The 27,061-nt window shown below is 46.4% G+C and overlaps 1 protein-coding gene across 3 annotated transcripts in view; it reads left to right on the forward strand.

Moving 5' to 3' along the window:
• The first annotated feature begins 654 nt into the window (after positions 1-654).
• Positions 655-27,061, forward strand: part of LOC132872193 (zinc finger protein 892-like) — a 33,643-nt gene continuing 7,236 nt past the window's right edge. The window contains exons 1-4 of one of the 3 annotated variants that reach the window (XM_060906867.1): positions 655-830; positions 5,874-6,106; positions 6,209-6,344; positions 11,689-11,865. In XM_060906867.1, coding sequence (XP_060762850.1) covers positions 5,884-6,106; positions 6,209-6,344; positions 11,689-11,865 — 536 coding nt within the window. In that variant the 5' untranslated portion in view covers positions 655-830; positions 5,874-5,883. Of the gene's footprint in view, positions 831-5,312; positions 5,356-5,873; positions 6,107-6,208; positions 6,345-11,688; positions 11,866-27,061 lie in introns of those variants that run through there. The other 2 variants (XM_060906949.1, XM_060907036.1) reach the window with 2 other exon arrangements.

Here is a 27,061-nt window from a genome sequence, read left to right on the forward strand (position 1 = left end):
TTTTAGTCATACTAAGACAGTGCAGTATTTATTTAATTGAGTTGTTACTATTTTGGTCAAGTCTTATTAAAATTTAATTTCTATATGATATTATAGTTCTCTGTATTTTTACATGAGCTTACAGAAGGAAAACACATTTGATGCAATCCAATAATACTTTCATTCACTGTGACTATTTTAAGAAATTATAAACATTCTTCTAAAACATCACTTGTGTTATTTTCTGTGGGTCTCTGTACAATATTCAGGCATGAGATTGTTCAGCTCAAAATCTGATTTAAGACTTCCCTTTCATTGTTATTATATTAAAATTCAAGAAAAGGGTATTATTTCAGATTTTTCACTCTGAGCTCTCTCATGCCTGATACATGAATCCCATAACCTATAGTAACTGATAGAACAATATCAACAATTCAAAAACTCTTTAATTGAATAAATTTCAAATGGTTTGCAATTAATTGGGATCCACTGTTTTTATCGTTTCAACCGCGCATCATACCCTCGTCCAATTGAAAATATCGTTCACGCACTTTTCTCCCTCATGAGAATTTTGAAAAGTTGGCAAGTATGCTGTAATAAACCACCCAGCTGCGCATGCCTGAATCTGAACTGAACTCCACTTCCCACAATGCACCTCTGCCCCGGAAACATGAGCTGTGCTCGGAATCGGATATTTTGTCGTGCTGTTGAACTCTCAACTGTAAATCTTATTCACTATAAAATTTAGTGCTCTACAAAATCGTCGTGAGGCACAACGGTCGACTTCGACCATCATGCACTGCGGCCTGTCTCGTGACCGATTGAATGAAGTCATCTCGTTAACAGAGCAGGTTAGCCGCCGGTTTGTTTTGACCCTTTGCGAATGAATGGTGAACAAATACCCTTCTTCAGCCGCCTCGAGTCCTCCTCTCTCACTGCACTCCTTTAAAAAATAAACATTAATGCACCTACCAGAAGCTTGTAGTTGCTGAGTCTAAACTGTAGGAAAAATGTTGTTGTTTATGAAGTATTTGCACATGAGCTATAACAACAATGTCTGCTTTAAAACTTTATTATTATTGGCTGCTGTGCATGGGTAACATTAATTCACAAATAAAGAATTATTGAAGATCAGTGTATATACAGTTGTGGTCAGAAGTTTACATCCAGTGATATGATTGTCATGGCAATATTTGGGCTTTCAGTAATTTCTTTAAACTGTTCTTTTTCTGTGGCAGAATGATTGTACAGCATACACCTTGAATTTAAAATAAACACTAGAATTTGGTGCACAAGTTTTAATTTTCTTTTAGTTTTCTGAAATCAAGATAGGGTCAAAAATATACATAGTACAGCACACCTAATATTTAGAGAAGAAGAAAAAACCTTTATTTGTCACATGCACACTTCAAGCACAGTGAAATTCATCCTCTGTGAGCGGCGCGGTGGTGTAGTGGTTAGCACGGTCGCCTCACAGCAAGAAGGTTCCGGGTTTGAGCCCATAGTACGGCACACCTAATATTTAGAGAAGACACCTTTGTCACATGCACACTTCAAGCACAGTGAAATTCATCCTCTGTGGGTGGCACGGTCACCTCACAGCAAGAAGGTTCTGGGTTTGAACCCAGCAGCCGGCGAGGGCCTTTCTGTGTGGAGTTTGCGTGTTCTCCCTGTGTCTACATGCAGTTAGGTTGACTTGGGGCGGCCTTGGGCTGAGGTGCCCTTGAGCAAGGTACCTAACCCCTGACTGCTCCCCAGGTGCTCTGGTGTGGCTGCCCACTGCTCTGTGTGTGTGTGTGCGCGCATGTGTTCCCTGTGCTTGAAGTGTGCATGTGACAAATAAAGGTTTCTTTCTTTCTTTCTTTCTTATTTAACCCATCTGACGCAGTGAACACACACGCGCACACACACACCCAGAGCAGTGGGCAGCCACACTAGAGCACCCGGGGAGCAGTCAGGGGTTAGGTACCTTGCTCAAGGGCACTTCAGCCCAAGACCACCCCACGTTAACCTAATATTTGAGTAAAATATCTCTTCGTAAAGCCAGTATCTTACTGGGTTGCGACAAATTGCGAACGCCATTTGCGAGAGAGTTTCAAAAGTGTCTTGAAACATTGGCGGGGCTTCTCAATTTCCTCGCATGAGCTGCAAAGTGTCGCTCCTTCGTCGCTGAAATTTTGAACATGTTCAAAAAATTTGTGCAACAAAATTTCTCTCAAAATAGCCACAAATGTGTTGCTGGTGTCGCAAAGCCGTCACGAACCCTTCTCAAGTCAGTTTCTGTGAGACAGGAAGTGCGAGTTCAGCCAGTTCTCACTGGGCTGCGACTAGTTGGAGACACAACAATTGGGATAAAATATGTGAATATCAATTCAGTTTGATTCCAAGTGAAAATTGTCACGAATTCACATATTTTATCACAATTGTTGTGTCTCCAACTAGTTGTAGGCTGTCGCAGCCCAGTGAGATACTGGCTTAAGATTCACCTTAACCAAACATTTTTGTTTACCATGAACAAGCATCTGGCAGAATTCTGGCTGGGTATTTCACGACTCTTCATGGTAGAATTGGTAGAGTTCAATTAAATTTTTGTTTTTTTCCTTGACAAGGACTCGACAGGCCATATATTTTCAATAGGGTTGAAGTCAGGACTTGTTTTAAGCTTAATGTTAGCCTGCTTTATCCTCCACAACCAGCTCTGATGCGTGTTTGGGTTCATTGTCCTGTTGTAAGTCCCAAGTCGTGTTCAAGTTTCTGATGGTTTATGCTGAAGAATTCTGGCAGCAAAACAGCCCCAGAGCATGATGATCCTACCACCACTACCACTAGCTGGTACAGTGTCCCTCTGTACATGGTGGTATTGTGGCCAAACAACTCAATCTTTGTCTCATCTGACCATACAGCTTTTTTTCTTTATCCGTGTGGTCAGCTTCAAACTTTAAGCTTGAAGGTGTCAATTTTGGAGCAGGGGGTTATTTCTTGGGTAGCAGCCTCTTAGTCCATGGTGATCTGAACTGTAGACAGTGATCCATCAGCTTCCAGTTCATGGCAGGGCTGTGCCATGGTGGTTCCCAGGTTGTTCCTGACCATCCAAACCAATTTCCTTTCAGCTGAGGGTGACCGTTTGGGTTTTCTTAAAGCAAAGTGGCTTGGCAAAGTGACTACACTTCACAATAACTTGGATACAGTTGTTTGAACTTGTTTGAACTGATCTTGGAATTTGCAGTTGTTTAGAAATGGCTCCGAGATACATTCTGGAGTTGTGTATATCTGCTATCCTCTTTCTCAGATCTGCACTGAGCTCCTTGGACTTTCCCATTTTACTGTGTGTTGGTCAATCCAATGAGTGCTGGAAACAAACCCTTTTTATGAAGCCACAGAGAAACTACCAGCTGTAGTCAATCATGATCACTAACAGGAAGTTAAGAGACCTCGGCCTTGGCAAGATAAGAGACATTTTGGAAGTTTCAGCACCTCTGAATTAATAATCTAAGTGAGCATATGTAAATATTTGACCCTGTGTTAAGTTCAGAAAACCTAAAAAAAAAAGTTAAAACTTGTGCATCAAATTCTAGTGTTTTTTTTTTTATTAAAGATGTATGCAAAAGTAGAAAAGACTTTCAGTACATAAATTGTGCATGAATAGTTACTCAAACTTCCACTGGGGGGGAGAATTGAGTTGATTCCCAATTACTGAGCGTATCAGATCACATGACACTGTTCCACAATTATCGACATCCAGATGATTTATTTATTAAAAAATAAAATAAATCGGTATGTGGTATTAACAAAACATAGTTTTTATTTAAAATTTGTTTTACATAGACTTGTATTTAGTACAAAATATCTTTTATATAAATATATCAGTCAGTGCTTATGTAAATGAGGAAGTAATTCTAATGTTTGTAAACAAATGAACTTATGTTTAACCTGCGTCAGAAAATCTTTTTGTTCCACTTTCTAAGTATCTTCATAGATCACATTTTGTTCATCATTTTTGTTTGTATTAATTTCTAGTTTTGTAGTTTACCAATAAATGTCAGACAATTGACATTGTAACCACATGAAAATCCAGGTCAAAGGTCGCATGTCATTCCACAAACCAAAATATAAAATGTCTACTGATATTGTAATATGTGGTCGATATTTACAACAAACTGCAAAAAAAAAAAATTCTGAATGAATAGAAAACTTTGAATATTTCAAGCATGTATTTTTTTATATGCTAGGAATTTAATTCTGGTCTAATTCTATTTATTGTAATAGGATTCCAAATACTCTATCAACATTCCATTCTGTCATCAATCAGGAAAAAAAAATTATTATAATAAATCACAGCACTTTTATTTTTTTAAAGTACTTCATCTACTTCAACAATGTTACACAAAGACAAAGATCGATCCATAACAGTTGTAAATGTCCCTTAATTCCACAGGGTGTCGATAATGGTGGACATCGGTGAAAGTGATCGCTATTATTGACACCTCACGTGACTCTCAAACGCGCGTTTAGATACAAAATGGCGACTGTCAAATGAAAGCGTAAGAAACAAAGTAGGTTTCAACAAGGAGATCATGAAATATCGGTGAATTTGATCAGTAAAAACATGTCCATGATTTTTCCACCATGCTTACCTGCGATGATAACGTCCGGGTTTTCCTCAAATTGCTGATCGTGCTAAAAAAAAAATTCCATCTCGGGTAACGAGCTGCATCATCAGACGACAAAATCAAAGGGCGAGGGAAGTCTTTTTGTGGATTAATTCACCAATAATAACTGTCGTAACTGAAACTCACCTTTTGTAACATTTGTTTTTTATTGTTAAATCTGAAAAGGTGTCGATAATTATGGACTGTCGATAATTGTAGCCGCTGCTCTCATATATATTATATTTACAGCTGCAATCCTCATCCTGCTTGCACAGGAGGATACAGTACAGCCAAAGATTGTTGTAAATAAATTTTGTGTGCACGGATATGTTCCGCAAATTTTTATTTTTACATTGTTACAAGAGGTGTTAATTACAATGTGTTGTCATCTTCTGTTGGCTGCTCCTGTTAGTGTTTGCCACAGGAAATCATCATGATCTGCATATTTGATTTGGTATAGGTTTTTGTTTTTACACCGGATGCCCTTCCTGACTCAACCCTACCCAGTCTATCCGGGTTTGGGACTGGCACCAAGTATGCACTGGCTTGTGCAACCCCAGTGGCTGGGTATTTTACCTAATCTGCATATCTTTGAACTGTGGGAGGAAGCCCATGCAGAAACAGGGAGAACATGCAAACTCCACACAGAAAGGCTCATTGGCTGTGTGGTTTGAACCCAGAACCTTCTTGCTGTGAGGAGACAGTGTACTTATCCAAAAACAGCAACGTTAGTGTCCATGGCATTGCAGATATTCTGGGGTTTGTTTATGCGACAAAGATAATAATTCCAGATATCCGGCACATAATCATGTAGCAGCATAACATCCATATAGTGTCTGAAATCTATCAACAGCTGTCTGCCCTTATCCCCTAGTGAGTCTTCTATGTAGCAAACACTATATAGTGAGTAAGTAAGTGGACACAGCTATGGACACCTTGGACGACAACATCCACATGCCATGTTTGTTACATTCACTGTCACTCAGTTACTGATTGCACACACCTGGACTCGATCACCACAACACACTACTTAAAGGGCCAGCTCAGCCTTCCCAGAAATCTCTGCGCCAAATAAAGTGTCACCATTTTTGATGCCATCGATATTCCATAGTATTACGAAAAACAGTCCAACAGTTCAGCAACATCTTAGGTCTTAGACCATAAATTGTAACATGAAATTGAAAATATTTTGTCAAAGTATCTATATTTTAAATTCTTTTGACCAGTCCATTCTGTTTTGGACAGTTATTCCATTATGGATCTGAACCGGCCTCGGCCGACTCGCGGGCGGCCACGAAGGAAGGAAAAAATGAGGCACGTTGTGTTCAAAACATCCACATACGACATGTGGATGAAGAAAAAGTTCGAGATGTGTTGCAGTGGGATCACCAATAGTGAATTTGCGGAGGTTTTGCTGCACCGCGTGTCAACGAAGTTTAGGGATCCAGGCACAAATGACAGAAACAGTATTCCCAGAGGTGAGAAGAAACATAAGTAATATTATAGTTTGACTATGTAAAGTATTTTGTCTTGTTGGAGCTTTTAAATTCCTTTTCTAATAATTCCACTTTATTTTTCAGCTTTGAGTCGTAAAGACAAAGCGAAATCCTGTCATGAACTGTGCTCGGCACCGGCTAAAAGCATACGTGACAAATTTGCAGGATTCACAAAGCCTTTGTCTCCTGTTCTTTTTGAAGAAAATCTGGATGATAGTGAGTGAGTAAAGGAATCATTTGTCTTTTAACAGAAAGCAAACCTACAGTTCATGTACTGTATGTTGCTTATTAAGCATATTTTGCATTTCTGTAATGAGTGACTAGATGGTGCACCTTGAGATAGCTTTATGTAAAAGCAACCGCCAGTGCAATATTTTACACAACATTACTATGTCTACTTGTTCTACAATAGCATTACAGTAAATGACTGTAGCAGTTCGTATGGGTGGGTGGAGCACAGAGGACGGCAGGACAGAGATCAGGTTTTGGGAATAGGGCTTTTATTGCCACACTTTTCAGTGAACAGTATTTATCCTAAACAGACAGACACACACGACAGGCGTCTTGTTCGGGGATCATCATCTCTGCTCTCACTCTCCCTCCTTAAATAGGGCGCGGTCACTGGGAAGACACACAAACACAGGTTAATTGCTCTCAGGTGTAGTGATTCTGCCACTTACCTTCCCTGAATCCGCCCTCCTGTCACAGACCGGCGCTTGACCACGCCCCCGCTGCCACATACCCCCACCGCCTTACTCAGGCCGGGCAGCCGTCCGGCCTGCAGCCGACTCCCCCCAGCCCCCCGACAGGAGAGGAAGTCCGCCACGACCATCTGCACCCCCGGCCTGTGGACCACCTTGAAATTAAAGGGTTGGAGTGCCAGATACCAATGGGTGATCCGCGCGTTGGCATCTTTCATGTGGTGGAGCCACTGGAGGGGCGCATGGTCTGAACAGAGGGTGAAGGGGCGCCCCAGCAGGTAGTAACGGAGGGCGAGCACCGTCCACTTGATCGCCAGACATTCCTTCTCAATGGTGCTGTAGCGCCCCTCACGCACTGACAGCTTCCTACTGATTTAGAGGACGGGGCGGTCCTCCCCCTCCACCTCCTGGGACAAAACTGCCCCCAGCCCTCTGTCCGACGCATCGGTCTGCAACACAAAGGGGAGAGAAATGTCAGGGGAGTGTAAAAGTGGCCCCCCACACAGTGCAGCCTTTACCTCTGAAAAAGCCTGCTGGCATTGCTCCGTCCACTGGACCGGATCTGGGCCCCCCTTTTTAGTGAGATCAGTCAGCGGGCTGGTGACGTCCGAATAATTAGGTACAAACCTACGGTAATAGCCAGCCAGCCCCAGGAACTGTCTCACCCCCTTTTTGGTCTTGGGCCTCGGGCAGGCCGCAATCGCTGCCGTCTTATTAATTTGGTGACGCACCTGCCCGTTGCCCAAGTGGAAACCCAGATACCGTACTTCCACCCTCCCAATCGCACACTTCTTTGGGTTGGCTGTGAGCCCCGCTCACCTCAGCGACCTAAGGACGGCCCTCAGATGTTCAAGGTGCCTCGGCCAGTCATTACTATAGATGATTATATCATCTAGATACGCAGCCGCATAAGTGGCGTGGGGGCGGAGGACTCTATCCATCAGCCACTGAAACGTTGCGGGTGCCCCAAACAGCCCAAACGGAAGTGTGACGAATTGTTGTAAACCAAACGGTGTGGAAAAGGCCGTATTTTCTCGGGATAGTGGAGTCAAGGGGATCTGCCAATATCCCTTTGTCAAATCCAGTGTCGAATAAAAGTGAGCCGTGCCGAGTCGATCGAGCAACTCATCAATACGAGGCATTGGGTACGCGTCAAATTTAGACACTGCGTTGACTTTTCTATAGTCCACACAGAACCGGACCGACCCGTCGGCCTTGGGTACCAAGACCACCGGGCTGCTCCAGTCACTGTGGGACTCCTCGACTATGCCCATTTCGAGCATGGTCTCAAGTTCTTCCTGAACTACCTTTTTTTTTGTGTTCGGGCAGCCTGTAAGGGCGGCTACGCACTACCACCCCCGGGGGCGTCTCTATGTGGTGCTCTATGAGGTTAGTGCGACCGGGCAGGGGCGAGAACACATCCGAAAACTCGGCCTGCAACTGGGCGACTTCCGTGAGTTGGGTCGGGGAGAGGTGGTCTCCACAGGGGACCGGAGAGGTACGGGATGCCAATGCCCCTTTTTGAACCTCCGGCCCCAGCTCCACCTTCTCCGGAACCACCAACGCCACGGGGACCTCCTCATTCCAGAGTTTCAGCAGATTGAGGTGGTAAATTTGTAGCGCCCCACCCCTGTCCGTTCGCCTCACCTCATAGTCGACGTCCCCGACTCGCCGTGTGACCTCAAAGGGTCCTTGCCACTTGGCGATCAATTTGGAGCTCGAAGTGGGCAACAGTACGAGTACTTTATCTCCCTGTGTGAACTCCCTAAGGCGCGTACCCTTGTTGTACAGGCGGGCTTGCCGTTCCTGGGCCTGCCGCAAATTCTCCTGGGTTAGGTGGGTGAGCGTGTGGAGTTTTGCGCGCAGTTCCATAACGTATTGGATTTCGTTCTTGCTTTGTGAAGGTCCCTCCTCCCAATTTTCCCGCAGCACGTCGAGGATGCCGCGCGGCTTGCGCCCATATAATAACTCGAATGGGGAGAACCCCGTGGAGGCTTGGGGAACCTCTCGCACTGAGAACAACAAGGGCTCGAGCCACTTATCCCAATTACATGTGTCCTCACTTACGAATTTTTTTAATGATATTTTTGAGGGTGCGGTTGAACCGTTCTACTAAACCGTCCATTTGTGGGTGATACACACTGGTGCGGATTGGCTTAATCCCCAATAACCCATACAGTTCGCGCAGTGTTCGTGACATAAACGTAGTGCCTTGATCAGTCAGAATCTCTTTAGGGATTCCGACTCGGGAGATGACGCGGAAGAGTGCCTCCGCAATACAGACAGTAGAAGGCGTGACAGACCTGTCAAACCAGACAGGAAGGCCACGCCTTCAGAAACATCAGCTGATAAAAGATGCGTCACCAATAACATCCGGTGACACTCTGAGGAAGACGACAGTCGTACGTCGAAACATGTCAGGTAAACAAACCCAAAAACTAGATGTCTGATAAAAAAGGAAAAAAAAAACTAACTATATTTAATATAAGACATAATGAACGTAATCGAAATAATACTGCGTGCTGAGATATTGCGCAGAGGCACTGCTTCCGGGTATCGTGTTGCATAGTCCACCAGAACTAATATGAAGCGGTACCCCCGTGCTGACCGATCTAATGGCCCGACGAGATCCATCCCAATTCTCTCAAACGGGGTCTCGATCAATGGAAGAGGGCACAAAGGCGCTTTTGGAATGGCCGCTGGATTTACTAACTGGCATTCGCGGCATGCCGTACACCACCTACGAACATCGCCGCGAATCCCCGGCCAATAGAATCGGGCCATTATTCGGGCTAGTGTCTTATCCTGCTCTGAGTGTCCAGCCATGGGATTAAAGTGAGCCGCCTGGAATACCAATTCCCGGCGGCTCTTCGGAATCAAAAGCTGCGTGACTCGCTCTTTAGTTTGAGTGTCCTGCGTCACTCGGTATAACCTATCCTTCATAACTGCGAAGTAGGGGAAGGACGGGGTGGCGTTCGGCTGGAGCGTTTGACCATCGATTACTCTCACTTCGTCAAACGCATGTCGCAGAGTCTCGTCTCACGATCGTTCTAATGGGAAATCCACGAGGGATTCCCCAATAGAGAGAGGAGGAGCCGGCGGCTCCTCACTCTGACGTGGAGATGACGTAGACGGCTCTGTCCCAGCTGCTCCCGCCAAAGCGACACCGGGACCTCCCCCTGTCAAATAGCAGGACCCACTCTTTACTAGGCGTGTCATTAAACCCCGAAATCCCGGCCAATCAGTCCCCAAAATTAAAAAGAGTGGGTAAGGCGAGGATTAACTGCCGCCTTCACTATAAATTTTTCCCCTCTGAAAAAAATGTGGACCGACACCAAAGGGTAGTTGTGAACATCCCCGTGCACACACAACACCTTCACCCCCTGTGCTCCTCCCAATACCTCATTTTGAACCAGGCTTTGGTAAATTGAGGTCTGATTACAACCAGAATCCACCAATGCCTGATATGCATCCCCTTGGATACTCACCGGTATGCGATACGCTCCGGCCCGATCGAGGGCGGCCTCTGGCGCGTCGGGGATCCGAACCACTGCGCCCACTTCCATCGCCGTGCACTGCTGTTGAAGGTGGCCCAGCTCCCCGCAGCGCCAGCAAACCAGCCCGGGATTTCCCTCTGCACCGGTGATCTGGGGCTCACTCACCTGAGGTGGGGGAGAGACAGACACAGACGGGAGAAATGGGAGGGCACCGCGGGTGCGGCAGGCCGGCTGGGGTGGTGCCGGCCCCCGCCTCCGCGGTGGGGGAATGGGGCGAGGACAGGACACAGGAGGAGAGAGAGAGAGAGAGAAGAAGAGAGAAGAGAAGATGCCATCTGCTGTCCTGCCGCCGGGACAGCCGCCAAATGGTTCTCCGCCAGCTCCACTGCCTGATCCAGCGACGCCGGGCGGTGGCACTGGACCCACTCCGCGGTTCCTCCTGGTAAGCGAGCGACGAATTGTTCCAGCACCACCTGATCGATGACTCCCTCGGCGTCGCGGTTGTCGGCCTTCAACCACCGCCAGCAGGCGTCCCGGAGCTGCTGGCCAAACGTGAACGGCTGGCCGACTTCCTCCAAGCGCAACGCGCGGAAGCGCTGGCGCTGCTGCTCTGGGGTGCGCCGCACGCGCTGGAGGACGTCCCGGCGGAGGTCCGCGTAGGCCAGCCGGCGGTCGGCAGGGAGCTGTAGCGTGGCCAGCTGTGCCTCTCCCGTTAGCAGGGGGAGGAGGCGCGCCGCGCGCTGCTCCATCGGCCACCCCGAGGCTTCGGCGACTTGCTCGAAGAGCGTGATGAACGCCTCGGGGTCGTCCTGCGGGCCCATCTTGGTGACGGTGAGGGGAGACGGGCCCGCGAGTGGAGCGCTGGTGGCCCCTGCCGATGCGAGGAGGTGCCGGAACGCCTCTCGATCTTCTTGTTGGGCCAGCACCAGGGCCTCGAAGCGTCGCTCTTGCTCCTTCCGGAGGGTGACGAGCGCCTGATGCTGGCTTTGCTGGGCCGTGGCGAGGGCGTGGACCAGGTCGGCGAATGGGGAGGACTCCAGGGGGCTGCTCGGCTGGTGCTCCACTTTTCCCGGGTTTTGGCACCACTGTAGCAGTTCGTATGGGTGGGTGGAGCACAGAGGACGGCAGGACAGAGATCAGGTTTTGGGAATAGGGCTTTTATTGCCACACTTTTCAGTGAACAATATTTATCCTAAACAGACAGACACACACGACAGGCGTCTTGTTCGGGGATCATCATCTCTGCTCTCACTCTCCCTCCTTAAATAGGGCGCGGTCACTGGGAAGACACACAAACACAGGTTAATTGCTCTCAGGTGTAGTGATTCTGCCACTTACCTTCCCTGACTCCGCCCTCCTGTCACAGACCGGCGCTTGACCACGCCCCCGCTGCCACAATGACCTTGTATATTTCTAGCGTTGACATTATTGGACAGACCAGAGAGAAATCCTGCTACTTTGCTGAGAACTCAATTCAACAAGAAGTAAACTCCATGTATGAGTCCTTGACTGGCAACCCATTTCAGAGTCATCAGTCAAGCAGGTATGTAGAGAAATTAACACAATGCAAACATTGGACGGTGTAAGAATGAAGTAGTTCTTGATTCTGAAAGGTTTTTACATTTGTTTCACATGTCAGGATTAGCTAGAAATATCACACAATGTTTAGCATTTCTTGCCATCTGTCTTATGTCCGAATGTCATGGCGGTAGTGTTTTTTAATTTCCCAGTGTTTCATTAGGTACACAGTATATTCTATTTTTTATTTATTTATTTATTTATTTTTAATTAAATTACCTAATTATGTGACAACTTCATGGTCACGAAGATTTTGTTCTGTTATATTGAGTGATGACACTTCAGGTAACTCAGATTAAAGAACAGTTGCAGTCAAAAGTTTACATATTATGGGCATGAATGTCATGCCAGTATTGAGCTTTCACTGATTTTCTTTGAACTCTTCCTTTTCTGTGGATAAATTATTGTACAACATACATCTTCAATAGGGGGGAAAAAACTAAAAAAAAAATTGACCCAATTTTAATTCATTTTCAGTTTTCTGAAATCAACACGAGGTTACAAATATGCATACACCAATTTAGATCATCAATTCAGTAGTGCTGAAAGTGCCAGAATGTCTTAACTTGCCAGGACCTCTGAAATTCCTGTTAGCGGTCATGACTGACTACAGCTTTCTGTGCCAAAATAAAAAAGGGTGGGTTTGGCAAGGACAAGTTATTGGAAGGTGTAGCCACTTTACCAAGGTCTGGAAGAAGACCCAAACTGTCACCCTTAGTTGAGAGGAAATTGGATCAGATGATCAGGGACCACTAAGGCACAGGCCTGCCATGAACTGGAAGCTGCTGGAACACCAGTGTCTCCACCTACAGTCAAGCAAATTTCACATTGCTATGGACTGAGAGGCTACCGTCCAAGAAAGAAGCCCCAGTTCCAAAATTGACACCTTCAAGCTCAACTGAAGTTTACAGCTGACCACATTGACAAAGAAAAAACCTTCTGGAGGAAAGTTTTATGGTCCGATAAGACAAAGATTAAAGTTGTTCAGCCACAATGGCCAGAAGTATGTTTAGAGGCGTAAAGGTGAGGCTTTCAACCCCAAGAACACTGTACCAACTGTTAAGCATGGTTGAACAAAGTGGATAGAATAATGAAGAAGGAGGGCTACCTCAGAATTCTTCAGCATCAGCTGGATGGTTGAAACTTGAACACAATTAGGTGTTCCAAAAGGACAATGACCCCAAATACTCCAAGCTGGTTGTTGAATAGATAAAGCAGGCTAACTTTTATGCTCCTGGAATGGCCTTCCCAAAGTCCAAAAAACATGTGGACTGTGCTTAAAAGTTGGGTCCATGCCAGGAAACCCACAAATTTTAAATGAACTCTACTATTTTTTCCAAGAAGTGTGTTCAAATATCCAACCAAAACCCTGCCACAAGCTTGTTGATGGCTGCCAACAGCATATAATCAAGGTGAAACTTGCCAATGGACATTTAACCAGATATTAGGTGTGCTGAATGTATAATTTTGATTCCACCCCAGTGTTTCCCCTAGAAAATGTTTGAAGGTGCAGTGGCAAGACCTGCGCTCAGACATCCCACTCCAGTATGAGGATAAAAACAGCCAACAGCACAGAAGGCTATACATTGATTAATCCATCGGTCATGACTTTAGCCCACAACATGCCAGCACATAACTGCGCAGAATAAAATGCTAAAACAGCCAACAGTACACAACAAAAGCACCTCGGTAGTAGGCTAACTCAACTTAAACAACTTGCTTGTATCAGTACCAATGCAGTATAGAAACATTGAAAACAGAGGAAGCAGTGCACTCGGCGGTGCTAATAGAAGTAACCAATGACTTACCCTTAAAACTTCCCAAAGGCCTGCCTGCGTCTGTCATTGGCCTGCATGAACTCCTTTACGATGGCTGTCATGTCAGTTTGTTCCAGAATGTCACGGTGAATATGGCAGTTCATCAAGTCATTCAGTCTCTTTTGTGTCATTGTGGATCGGAGGTATGATTTCAGTCGACGAAGTGTGGAAAACGAACGCTCTGCTGATGCCGAGGGCATGAAGGCCAAAAGCCAGGGCACCGAGGCCATAAAATAAAACAATGATTTTAAGTTCATGTCTATAACGAATTTAATTTAAGGACTAATGACTCTTCTGAGGAAGATTGGAGTCCCGGTCAAAACTATCAAGCAGGTAAAGAAACATCTACAATATTATGTCTGAAGATAAGAAAATATTGAACACATCTAAACTTATCAATCCATCACTCACTTCAAAAATTGTAAAACTTATTAAACCTATATCATCCCATAATTTCTGTTCAATTGACACCGAATGTGCAAGAGAATCTTCAGACTGTATTACTATGCAGATTTTTGATTAATCAAAACTGAGCCTGGAGTACATCAAAATGTTTGACTGTAAATGGAACATATACTAGCATCCAGGCTACTGATTAACTCATAAGAGCCCAGACCGATTTCTCAATCAAGGAAAATTATTGAGGAAATAAAATGAACTAAATAGACGACAAAGAAAACATTTCTGACCTTTTATTTTTTAAAATAGCACTTTCATGTCTCAAGATCTGAAATATTAAATTGCAAATTTGCAGAACACTGCAACACTATTACACTGTTAACCCGAAAGTTCATTCTATGCAAACAGTTTGAGTAAATTCCACTTTTAAAGATTAGTTTTATTGCATTACTTAAACAGTATGAGTATATGAAAAGTATATGAGACAGTCATTGGGTGTACTCATTTTTGTAATTTAAACAAACTTAAACTATCCTGTTTTACCTCAGGCCACAGTGCTGCCCTGTTGTGATCGGCTCAAAACTCAAGACAAGTTGAGTTGACGGCTACAGAGGAAGTTGCGCCATTTTCTAATTTACACAGAGCAATTTAAGGTCTTTTCACTTTTGACAGCAAGCTAATTAGCATGTTACCGGCTACAGTCGAGTCGGTACTCAGCACGTTAAAAGTGGGTCAACGTTGTAATGACATAACATTACTGTACAAGCAATGCTTAACGGTAACAAACTTAAGCCCTATATGTTGAAATTCCTCTCTTATTCGTTCGTTAATTTATCACACAGTCTTACCTCAGTCAACTTCTTCCCTCCTTCTGTGAAAATTCAACGTCAGATGCGGACACAAGTGGGCGGGGGATGCGTTTGATCCAAGTCTCCTGATTGGCTGGTGATAGATTGGTGGGCGGGGGATGCATTTGATTAAGTCTCCTGATTGGCTGGTGGTAGATTGGTGGGCGGGGGATGCGTTTGATTAAGTCTCCTGATTGGCTGGTGATAGATTGGCGTCATTATAGCGCGTCGGAGCGGTTCATGCCAGGCTCGAGTCCGCTCAACGTCAAAAAATATTGGTTTAGCCTATTTTTTTAAATAGGACTGCCTAGGGGTGCTACGGAATTCCTGAAGGTGCAGCGGCAAAAATCAAGGTGCGGCGGCCCGCCGCAGCCAATTGTACATAGCGGAAACCCTGCACCCGCCCATCCATGAAGAACATGTAAATTTCACACAGAAATGCCCCAATCAACGGCAAGGTTCGGACCCCAGAACCTTCTTGCTGTGAGGTGACTGTGCTAACCACTATGCCGCCATGTTGATTGTAGGAAACCCAAAATTAAATTTAAACTTCTGTACTTTTTGAACTTTTGAACTTCTTCTTTTTTAATTTAAAGATGCATGTTGTACCAAATTATTGGAGGAAGAATCATTCTACCACAGAACAAGAACAGTTCAACATAAATCACTGGAAGCCCAATTGTGGCAGTTTGTATGTATGGGCGGAGCACAGAAGACGGCAGGCCAGAACTGAGTTCACAAAACTCTTTTTATTTTCAGCTTATTTAAACACTCTCACACACTCAGACACACGCACACACATCAGCCATCTGGTTCGGGAGAGCCCCTCTGCTCTCGCTCTCCCTCCTTAAGTAGGGCGCGGTCACTGGGAAGACACACAAACACAGGTTAATTGCTCTCAGGTGTAGTGATTCTGCCACTTACCTTCCCTGACTCTGCCCTCCTGTCACAGACCGGTGCTTGACCACGCCCCCGCTGCCACATACCCCCACCGCCCGACTCAGGCCGGGCGGCTGTCTGGCCTGCAGCTGACTCCCCCCCCCCCCCTTGACGGGAGAGGAAGTCCGCCACGACCATCTGCGCCCCCGGCCTGTGGACCACCTTGAAATTAAAGGGTTGGAGTGCCAGATACCAACGGGTGATCCGCACGTTGGCATCCTTCATGCGGTGGAGCCACTGGAGGGGCGCGTGGTCCAAACAGAGGGTGAAAGGGCGCCCCAGCAGGTAGTAACGGAGGGCGAGGACCGCCCACTTGATTGCCAGGCACTCCTTTTCAATCATGCTGTAGCGCCCCTCACGCACTGACAGCTTCCGACTGATGTAAAGGACCGGGCAGTCCTCCCCCTCCACCTGCTGGGACAAAACGGCCCCCAGCCCTCTGTCTGACTCATCCATCTGTAACATAAAAGGGAGAGAGAAGTCAGGGGAGTGTAAAAGTGGCCCCCCACACAGTGCAGCCTTTACCTCAGAGAAAGCCCGCTGACACTGCTCCGTCCACTGGACCGGATCTGGCGCCCCCTTTTTAGTGAGGTCAGTCAGCGGGCTGATGACGTCCGAATAATTAGGTATAAACCTACGATAGTAGCCAGCCAGCCCCAGGAACTGTCTCACCCCCTTTTTGGTCTTGGGCCTCGGGCAGGCCGCAATCACTGCTGTCTTATTAATTTGGGGACGCACCTGCCCATTGCCCAAGTGGAAGCCCAGATACCGTACTTCCACCCGCCCAATCGCACACTTCTTCGGGTTGGCTGTGAGACCCGCTCGCCTCAGCGACCTAAGGACGGCCCTTAGGTGTTCAAGGTGCCTCAGCCAGTCATTACTATATACGATGATGTCATTGAGGTAGGCGGCCGCATAAGTGGCGTGGGGGTGGAGGACCCTGTCCATCAGCCGCTGAAACGTAACGGGCACCCCAAACAGCCCAAACGGAAGTGTGACGAATTGGTGTAAACCAAACGGTGTGGAAAAGGCCGTTTTTTCTCGGGATAGTGGAGTCAAGGGGATCTGCCAATATCCCTTCGTCAAATCCAGTGTCGAATAAAATCGAGCCGTGCCGAGTCGATCGAGCAACTCATCAATACGAGGCATTGGGTACGCGTTGAATTTAGACACCGTGTTGACTTTTCTATAGTCCACACAGAACCGGACCGACCCGTCAGCCTTGGGTACCAAGACCACCGGGCTGCTCCAGTCACTGTGGGACTCCTCGATGATGCCCATTTCGAGCATGGTCTCAAGTTCTTCCCGAACCACCTTTTTTTTGTGTTCGGGTAGCCTGTAAGGGCGGCTACGCACTACCACCCATGGGGGCGTCTCTATGTGGTGCTCTATGAGGTTAGTGCGACCGGGCAGGGGCGAGAACACATCCAAAAACTCAGTCTGCAACTGGGCGACCTCCGTGAGTTGGGTCGGGGAGAGGTGGTCTCCACAGGGGACCGGAGAGGTACGTGATGCCAATGCCCCTTTTTGAACCTCCGGCCCCAGCTCCGCCTTCTCCAGAACCACCAACACCAACGCCACGGGGACCTCCTCATTCCAGAGTTTAAGCAGATTGAGGTGGTAAATCTGTAGCGCCCCACCCCTGTCCGTTCGCCTCACCTCATAGTCGACGTCCCTGACTCACCGTGTGACCTCAAAGGGTCCTTGCCACTTGGTGATCAATTTGGAGCTCAACGTGGGCAACAGTACGAGTACCTTATCTCTTGGTGTGAACTCCCTAAGGCGCGTACCCTTGTTGTACAGGCGGGCTTGCCATTCTTGGGCCTGCCGCAAATTCTCCTGGGTTAGGTGGGTGAGGGTGTGGAGTTTTGCGCACAGGTCCATAACGTATTGAATTTCATTTTTGCTTTATGAAGGTCCCTCCTCCCAATTTTCCCGCAGCACATCTAAAATGCCGCGTGGCTTACGCCCATATAATAATTCGAACGGGGAGAACCCCGTGGAGGCTTGGGGGACCTCTCGCACTGAAAACAGCAAGGGCTTGAGCCACTTATCCCAATTACGTGCATCCTCACTTACGAATTTTTTAATTATATTCTTGAGGGTGCGATTGAACCGTTCCACTAAACCGTCCGTTTGTGGGTGATACACACTGGTGCAGATCGGCTTAATCCCCAATAACCCATACAGTTTGCGCAGTGTCCGTGACATAAACCTAGTGCCTTGATCAGTCAGAATCTCTTTCGGGATTCCGACTCGGAAGATAACGCGGAAAAGTGCCTCCGCAATACTGCGTGCTGAGATATTGCGCAGAGGCACTGCTTCCGGGTATCGCGTTGCATAGTCCACCAGAACTAATATAAAGCGGTACCCTCGTGCTGACCGATCTAATGGCCCGACGAGATCCATCCCAACTCTTTTAACCGGGGTCTCAATTAATGGAAGAGGGCGCAAAGGCACTTTTGGAATGGCCGCTGGATTCACTAACTGGCATTCGCGGCACGCCGTACACCACCTATGGACATCACCGCGAATCCCCGGCCAATAGAATCGGGCCATTATTCGGGCTAGTGTCTTATCCTGCCCTAGGTGTCCAGCCATGGGATTTAAATGAGCCGCCTGGAATACCAATTCCCAGCGGCTCTTTGGAATTAAAAGCTGCGTGACTCGCTCTTTAGTTTGAGTGTCCTGTGTCACTCGGTATAATCTATCCTTCATAATTGCGAAGTAGGGGAAGGGCGGGGTGGCGTTCGGCTGGAGCGTTTGACCATCGATTACTCTCACTTGGTCAAACGCATGTTGAAGAGTCTCGTCTCGCGATTGCTTTAATGGGAAATCTGCGAGGGATTCCCCAAGAGAGAGAGGAGGAGCCGGCGGCTCCTCACTCTGACGCGGAGATGACGTAGACGGCTCTGTGATAGCTGCTCCCACCAAAGCGACACCGGGACCTCCCCCTGTTAAATGACAGGACCCACTCTTTACTAGGCGTGTCATTAAACCCCGAAATCCCGGCCAATCAGTCCCCAAAATTAAAGAGTGGGTAAGGCGAGGATTAACCGCCGCCTTCACTATAAATTTTTCCCCTCTGAAAAAAATGTGGACTGATACCAAAGGGTAGCTGTGAACGTCCCCGTGCACACACAACACCTTCACCCCCTGTGCACCCCCCAATGCCTCGTGTTGCACCAGGCTTTGGTGAATTGAGGTCTGATTACAACCCGAATCCACCAATGCCTGATATGTATCCCCTTGGATACTCACCGGTATGCGATATGCTCCAGCCCGATCGAGGGCGGCCTCTGGCGCGTCGGAGATCCGAACCACTGCGCCCACCTCCATTACTGTGCACTGCTGTTGGAGGTGGCCCGGTTCCCCGCAGCGCCAGCAAACCGGCCCGGGCTTCCTCTCTGCACTGGTGTTCTGGGGCTCACTCACCTGAGGGGGGGGGGGGGGAGAGACAGACACAGAAGGGCAAAACGGGAGGGCACCGCGGGTGCGGCAGGCCGGCTGGGGTGGTGCCGGCCTCCGCGGTGGGGGAATGGGGCCGGCCCCCGCCTCCGCGGTGGGGGAATGGGGCCAGCCCCCGCCTCCGCGGTGGGGGAATGGGGCGAGGACGGGACACAGAAGGAGGGGGAGAGAGAGAGAAGAGGAGAGAAGAGAAGAGACTGTCTGCTGTCCTGCCACCGGAACAGCCGCCAAATGGTCCTCCGCCAGCTCGATAGCCTGATCCAGCTACGCCGGGCGGTGGCACTGGACCCACTCCGAGGTTCCTGTGGGCAAGCGCGCAATGAACTGCTCCAGCACCACCTGATCGACGATCTCCTCGGCGTCGCGGTTGTTGGCCCTCAGCCACCGCCAGCAGGCGTCCCAGAGTTGCTGGCCAAACGCGAACGGGCGGCCGACTTCCTCCAAGCGCAGAGCATGGAAGCGCTGGCGCTGCTGTTCGGCGGTGCGCCCCACACGCTGGAGGATGGCCCGGTGAAGGTCCGCGTAGGCCAGCCGGCGGTCGGCGGGGAGCTGTAGCGTGGCCAGCTGCGCCTCCCCCGTTAGCAGGGGGAAGAGGCGCGCCGCGCGCTGATCCATCGGCCACCCCGAGGTCTCCGCGACTTGCTCAAAGAGCATGATGAAAGCCTCGGGGTCATCCTGCGGGCCCATCTTTGTCAGGGTGAGGGGGGACGGGCCCGCGGTGGAAGCATCGATTGTCCCCGCCGACGCGAGGAGGTGCCGGAACACCTGTTGGTCCTCTTGCTGGGCCAACACCAGGGCCTCGAAGCGCTGCTCCTGCTCCTTACAGAGCGTGACGAGTGCCTGGTGCTGGCTTCGCTGGGCCGTGGCGAGGGCGTGGACCAGGTCGGCGAACGGGGAAGACTCCATGGGGCGGTTCGGCGTTCTGTGCTCCAGATCCCGGGTTTCGGCACCACTGTGGCAGTTTGTATGTATGGGCGGAGCACAGAAGACGGCAGGCCAGAACTGAGTTCACAAAACTCTTTTTATTTTCAGCTTTTCAGCTTATTTAAACACTCTCACACACTCAGACACGCACACACATTAGCTGTCTGGTTCGGGAGAGCCCCTCTGCTCTCGCTCTCCCTCCTTAAGTAGGGCGCGGTCACTGGGAAGACACACAAACACAGGTTAATTGCTCTCAGGTGTAGTGATTCTGCCACTTACCTTCCCTGACTCTGCCCTCCTGTCACAGACCGGCGCTTGACCACGCCCCCGCTGCCACACCAATATTGCCATGACATTCCTGTCCATGATGAATGGATGTAAAGTTCTGACTGCAGCTGTAAGTAGTTATTGATGTTTAGAGATTAAAAAGGCATACCAACAACAAACTAAGTTAACTCCTGTGACCTTATAAACTGTACCTTTGTGTCTATAGAACTCTATCTTTTGTTATTCTCCATTTTTGGCTCCTGTTTATTCATTATGAATAATAATATCACTAATAAAAAAAAAAGGTCTATATAATGTTACTGATAAATTGGTTTAGCCATTGTGGTTTGGCTAAAAAACTTGCACATCCACGAAAACTAGTATTATTAAAAGTTTCTTTTGAACATTTTGATTTTGTAAATTTTGGAACTTAATTTTATTTTAGTGATGCACTTGAGGAAGAAAATAAATACAGAAGTGAAACAGATGAATTGGACGTATAAATAGAGGTGCTTGAAATTAAACTGTACATACAGCTTTTCAGTATGAAGTAATGATTTATTATGCAGAATTTGATTCAGCATGTTTATAATAAAATTGACAGTTTTCTTGTGTCACTTACATGAAGTGGTGCATATGGTGTACATTAACAAATCTTGAGGGGAAGTACTCTAATATGTGGAAAAAATCCGTCCTATACAAAGGATGTACGTAATAGGATATGATCCTCTGTTATTGTGCTGTTTTCACAAATGCTGCTTTATCAAGAATATTGCCTCACACACCAGGTGATTTATCATTATATTAATTATATTATTGTCGAATTGATTCATTATGTTTCAGAATACATAAGTTTCACCATTTTCTGTTTCTGATTATCTGTAGACCAGACGACCGTGCAACACTAACATCTATTGAGAGAATGGCCATATAAGAGGGACAGAAGGAAAAAGCACTGTTATTTTGGGTGAAACAGAAGTAGTGTCTTCAGCAGAAGCTATTATAGGTCAAGACTGAAGCTGAGATGGAAGTGTAAGTAGTAGGAGAAGCAGGTTTGGCTGAAGAACAAGTGGTTGCAGGGCCAAAGACAAAAGAATAATACGTTGTTGGTATAACGAGAAAGTTTGTTAGCAGTATGGATGACCTCAAGGAACTTCCCAAAGAACAAGAAAGATTTGTAAAGCTGTGAGAGGAAGAATGCTTGATCGTAAAGGTGTCCAGAATAGAGGCTTTGTTTTGTGGACCATGCCAAGAAAGAGGGCGTTTGCAGTTTTACAAGGTTGTATGAAAACATTTGAACTTGGGAATGAATTTGACTATTCTTGTCCAGATCAACATAGAGGAGTGTGAGAAGAGGTTTGAGAGAGCCTGTTGTTAAAACTGTACTGAGTGGGTTTTTAAATGTGCGTTTTACACGGGCAGCTGGAACAAATTGCACCCACTTTCCTTTGTGTTTACATGCTCTCGCTCCATCTCTGGCAAACTGGAGGTTAGACAGGTAAATGCAGCTGCACCATTTTACAAAGTCAGGCTCTTGTACTGACCCTCCTGTCCATCCCTAATACACTCCATTATTGCAGTATCATCAGAAAACTTCTGCATGTGGCATGACTCAGAGTTGTATGTGAAGTCAGCAGTGTACATAGTGAACAAGATCGGGGAGAGCACAGTTCCCTGTGGCGCACCAGTACTGCTGACCACAGTCTCAGATGTGCAGTCCCTCAGTCTGACAAACTGAGGTCTTCCTGTGAGGTAGTCCATTGTCCAGGACAGTAGGCGTGGACCCACTCTCATCTGCAACAGCTTGTCTCTCAGTAGAAGGGGTTGTATGGTGTTGAAGGTGCTGGAGAAATCAAAGAACATGATTCTCATAGCACTGCTCCTTTTACCCAGGCGAGAGTTTGCTCTGTGTAGCAGATAGAGGATGGCATCCTCCACACCCAGATTCTCCTGGTAGGTGAACTGCAGTGGGTCAAGTGCATGGCAGACCTGGAGTCTTAGGATATAGAGCAGCAGCTGTTCCAGGGTCTTCATTATATGTGATGTAAGGGCAACAGGCCTGAAGTCGTTGAGTTCACTGGGGTGTGCCTTCATTGAGACTGATATGAGGCATGATGTCTTCTGTAGTGTAGGTACCCTACCCGGTCTCAGACTCAAGTTGAAGACATGTTGAAGTGGCTCTCCCAGTTCCACAGCACAGGTCTTGAGCCTTCTAGGGCATACTCTGTCTGGGCCACCTGCTTTCCTGGGGTGTAGTCTCCTTAACTCTCTTCTGACCTGGTCTGTGGTGATGGTGGGGAGGCCCCAGGTGTGTCTGATAGCTGAGGTGAGGGAGAGGGGTGTGTGCAACATGGACAGTCACCAGCAGTTGGCTGGGGAGGTGTGGGGGTGTTAGCTGTGCAGTCAGCAATAGAAGAAGCTGATGGGGGAGGTATCGGGGTGGTTGCTGCAGCGGTGGCAGAGACAGCAGCAGGGCTATCAAACCTGTTGTAAAATTTGTTGGGCTGGTTTGTGCCACTACTCCTCCCGCATCCTGTAATGGTCTTCATGCCATTCCAGACCTCCTGTGGGTTTTTCTCCTGTATCTTTTTTCCACCTTCCTTCTGTATGACTCCTTTGCCTCTTTCAGCCTGACTTTGAGTTCACCCTGTACACACTTCAGCTGCGTCTGGTCTCCATCCTTGAGTGTCCTCTTCTTATTAAGAAGGTCCTTGACATCACCTGGTAATCCAAGGTTTATTATTTGGAAAGCAGCGTATAGTCCTTGTAGAAACCACAATTTCCATACAGAAGTTAAGGTAGTCAGTTGTACAGTGTGGACCACCTCTGTATCCTCACCATGTGGCTCCTGTAGCACACTCCAGTCTGTAGACTCAAAACAGTCCCTCAGAGCCTCCTCTGCCTCAGCAATTCACTTCCTGAATGTGTGTGTGGTTGTGGGTTGCCTTTGCACGTGTGGCTTGTACTTTGGCTGGAGAAAGATTAGGTTGTGTTTTGATTTTCCTAGCAGGGGCAGGGGGGTAGCACTGTGTATGCATCTCTCACATTAGCATACATAAGGGCTATTGTCCTGTTTATCCTGGTGGGATGGTCCACAAATTGATGAAAGTCAGAGAGGGTGGAATCCAGTGTGACATGATTGAAATCACCAGAGATCGCCATAAAAGCCTCTGTATATTGAGTTTGAAGCCTCACAGTTGTGGAGTGGATGATGTCACACAGTTTCTGCAAGCGTTCGTGGGGGGGATGTAAACGCACACAACAATGGCATGCGAGAACTCCGTAGGCATGTAATACAGCTGTAGACTCACTGCCAGCAGCTCAATGTCCCTGCAACATATAGTCTCCTTAACTGTGACATGCCCCAGGTTGCACCACCTGTTGTCGATGAGTGCGAGACCCCTACCCTTGCACTTGCCACACAGTTTGGTGTCGGTCTGCCATTACGGTGGTAAATCCAGGTAGATCCATGTTAGCATTCAGAATGTTGCTAATTAACCACATTTCAGAAAAGCACAACAAGCTACGTTCCCTGTAGATTTTCTGGTTCCTTATCAGGGCAGCCAGCTCATCGGTCTTGTTAGCCAGTGAGTTCACATTCCCCATCACGATCGATGGAATAGAGGGCTTGTAGCTCCACTGCTTTTCCAGGCGCCTAGGTCTCACCTTCGTGCCGGCTCTGCAGCCTTGGTAGTTCCGCCTCAGTTCCTCCGGTATAGGGTAAGGCAAGGCAAGTTTATTTATATAGCACATTTCATACACAGTGGCAGTTCAATGTGCTTTACAGAAGTAAAAGCAAAACAGTAAACAATAGAAAATAAAATTACATAAAATAAATGGGGAAGAAAAATAATAAGAATTAAACAATAGTAGAAATAAAATAATAAAATGAAGTAAAAGTTCAGTAAAAAAAACAGCAGAATAAAATAGAATAAAAGTTAAGTAAAATTTAAAACATGCAGAGACTGTAAAAGTTAAGAGTTTAAAAGATGTAGAGATGACAATATTAATAATTTAGCAGAAAGCATCTGAAAACAGCTTGGTCTTTAATCTAGATTTGAAGCTGCCAACAGCAGGAGCATTTTTGATGTCCTCTGGCAGTTGGTTCCATAGCTGTACTGCATAGTAGCTAAAAGCTGCTTCACCACACTTTGTTTTAACAACAGGTTTTACCAGTAAATTTTGCTGCTGCGATCTGGTAGATCTGATTGGGTTAGGCCGCTGTAACATATCAGAGAGGTAATTGGGCCCTGTACCATTTAGAGATTTGTACACCAGCAGCAATGCTTTACAGTCAATTCTGTAGCTTACTGGAAGCCAGTGAAGGGACCTTAGAATTGGAGTAATGTGCTCTGTTCTTGTTGTTCGTGTGAGAACCCTAGCCGCTGCATTTTGAACCAGCTGAAGTCGTTTGATGGTCTTTTTTGGCAGGCCTGTGAAAAGGCCATTGCAGTAATCAACCCTACTAGAGATGAAGGCATGTATAAGTTTTTCCAGATCATTTTTTGACATAAGTCCTCTTAGTTTGGAAATGTTTTTTAGGTGATAAAATGCCGTTTTAGTGATTGCTTTCATGTGACTGTCAAAGTTTAGCTCGCTGTCAATGAAAACACCAAGATTTTTAACCATTTCTTTTGTTTTAATCCCCTTTGTGTCAAGAATAGTGGTAATCCTGAGTCTTTCATCTTTTTTCCCAAATAGAATTACTTCTGTTTAATCTGTGTTCAGCTGAAGAAAATTTTGTGACATCCAGTTATTGATTTGGTCGATACACTGGTAGAGACATTCAAGGGGGGTATAATCATTAGGTGACAGAGCAAAATAAATTTGGGTGTCATCTGCATAGCAGTGATACAAAATTGAGTTGTTCTTGATAATTTGCCCAAGTGGGAGCATATAAAGGTTGAATAGTAATGGTCCAAGAATCGACCCCTGGGGGACACCACAGGTCAAGGACATTGATGTTGAGGTACAATTTCCCATGGTAACAAAGAAGATTCTGTCTTTTAAGTATGATTTTAACCAATTGATAACTTTACCAGTCAACCCAACCCAGTGTTCAAGTCAATATAGCAGTATGTTGTGATCAACAGTATTAAAAGCTGCACTGAGGTCCAGTAACACCAGGACCAATGTTTTGCCTGCATCAGTATTAAGACGTATGTCATTTATAACTTTAATCAGCGCTGTTTCAGTGCTATGATTGGCACGAAATCCTGACTGAAAGTTATCAAAACAGCTGTTTGATATCAAGAAGGCAGTTAATTGATTGAAGACAATTTTTTCAAGGATTTTCCCGATGAATGGTAGATTTGATTGGCCTGTAGTTGTTTAATACTGAAGCATCCAGATTATTCTTTTTAAGTAGGGGCTTTACAACGGCTTTTTTCAGGGACACAGGAACAATGCCAGTCTCTAGGGATGTATTTATGATTTGAAGCACATCTGTAATTATAAGATGAAGAACAGACTTAAAAAAGTTGGTGGGCAGAATGTCCAATTCAGATGTTGAGGAACTGAGATTTTGTACAGTTTTTTCAAGAGTCTCATAATCAATTAAACAAAATTCTGACATTGTGTTGAAGTTATCTGTCTGTGTCACTGGTGATTGCAGTTTTTCAATTATTTGCAACTGAGATATATTATGAGCAATATTCTACCGTATTTTATCAATTTTACCTTTGAAGAAGGATACAAACTCATTGCATTTATTAACTGAGAGAAGTTCAGGTGCTAATTGTGGTGGGGGATTAGTTAGCTTCTCTACTGTTGAAAATAGCACACGGGCATTGTTCATATTCCTGTTGATGATGTTGGAGAAGAAAGACTGTCTTGCTTTATGAATTTCATAATTATCTTTACAAAGCATCTCTTTATGGATTTGATAATGGATGTGAAGTTTAGATTTGCGCCATTTTCTTTCAGTCTTTCTACATTCTCTCTTTAGCAATTTAACAGCTGGGTATTGCTTCCATGGTGCTTTCTGCTTGTCATTGACTCTTTTGATTTTGAATGGAGCAATATCATCCATAATTTGGGTCATATTTAAATTAAAAATTTCCAGTAAATCATCTACAGAGTCTGACATTTTGGTTGAGATCCGAGAGAGAGCTTGCTCAAAGAGAACACGTGTTGTCGTTTATGACTCTCCTACCCATAGTCGTTGAGCTGTTCTGAATGTGAGGAGACATAGAAACATCAGAGAAAAAACAAAAATTATCAGATAAGGCCAGGTCAACAACAGTAGTAGAAACAGTAAGACCCTTTGTGATGACGAGGTCAAGAGTATGACCACGAGAGTGGGTCGACCCCTGTACATGTTGTACTAGGTTGAAGTTGTCAATAAGTGCAAGTAGTTCGCTGGCATAAGTGTTTGCAGGATTATCTACATGCAAGTTAAAATCCCCAGATATAATAAGGCAGTCAAACTCTAAGCAAATGACTGACAACAGTTCACCAAACTCTTCCTGAAAAACTTTGGTTGAATGTCTCGGAGGCC

The sequence above is a fragment of the Neoarius graeffei genome, chromosome 1 (assembly GCF_027579695.1).
Source record: "Neoarius graeffei isolate fNeoGra1 chromosome 1, fNeoGra1.pri, whole genome shotgun sequence".
Classification (NCBI taxonomy): domain Eukaryota; kingdom Metazoa; phylum Chordata; class Actinopteri; order Siluriformes; family Ariidae; genus Neoarius; species Neoarius graeffei.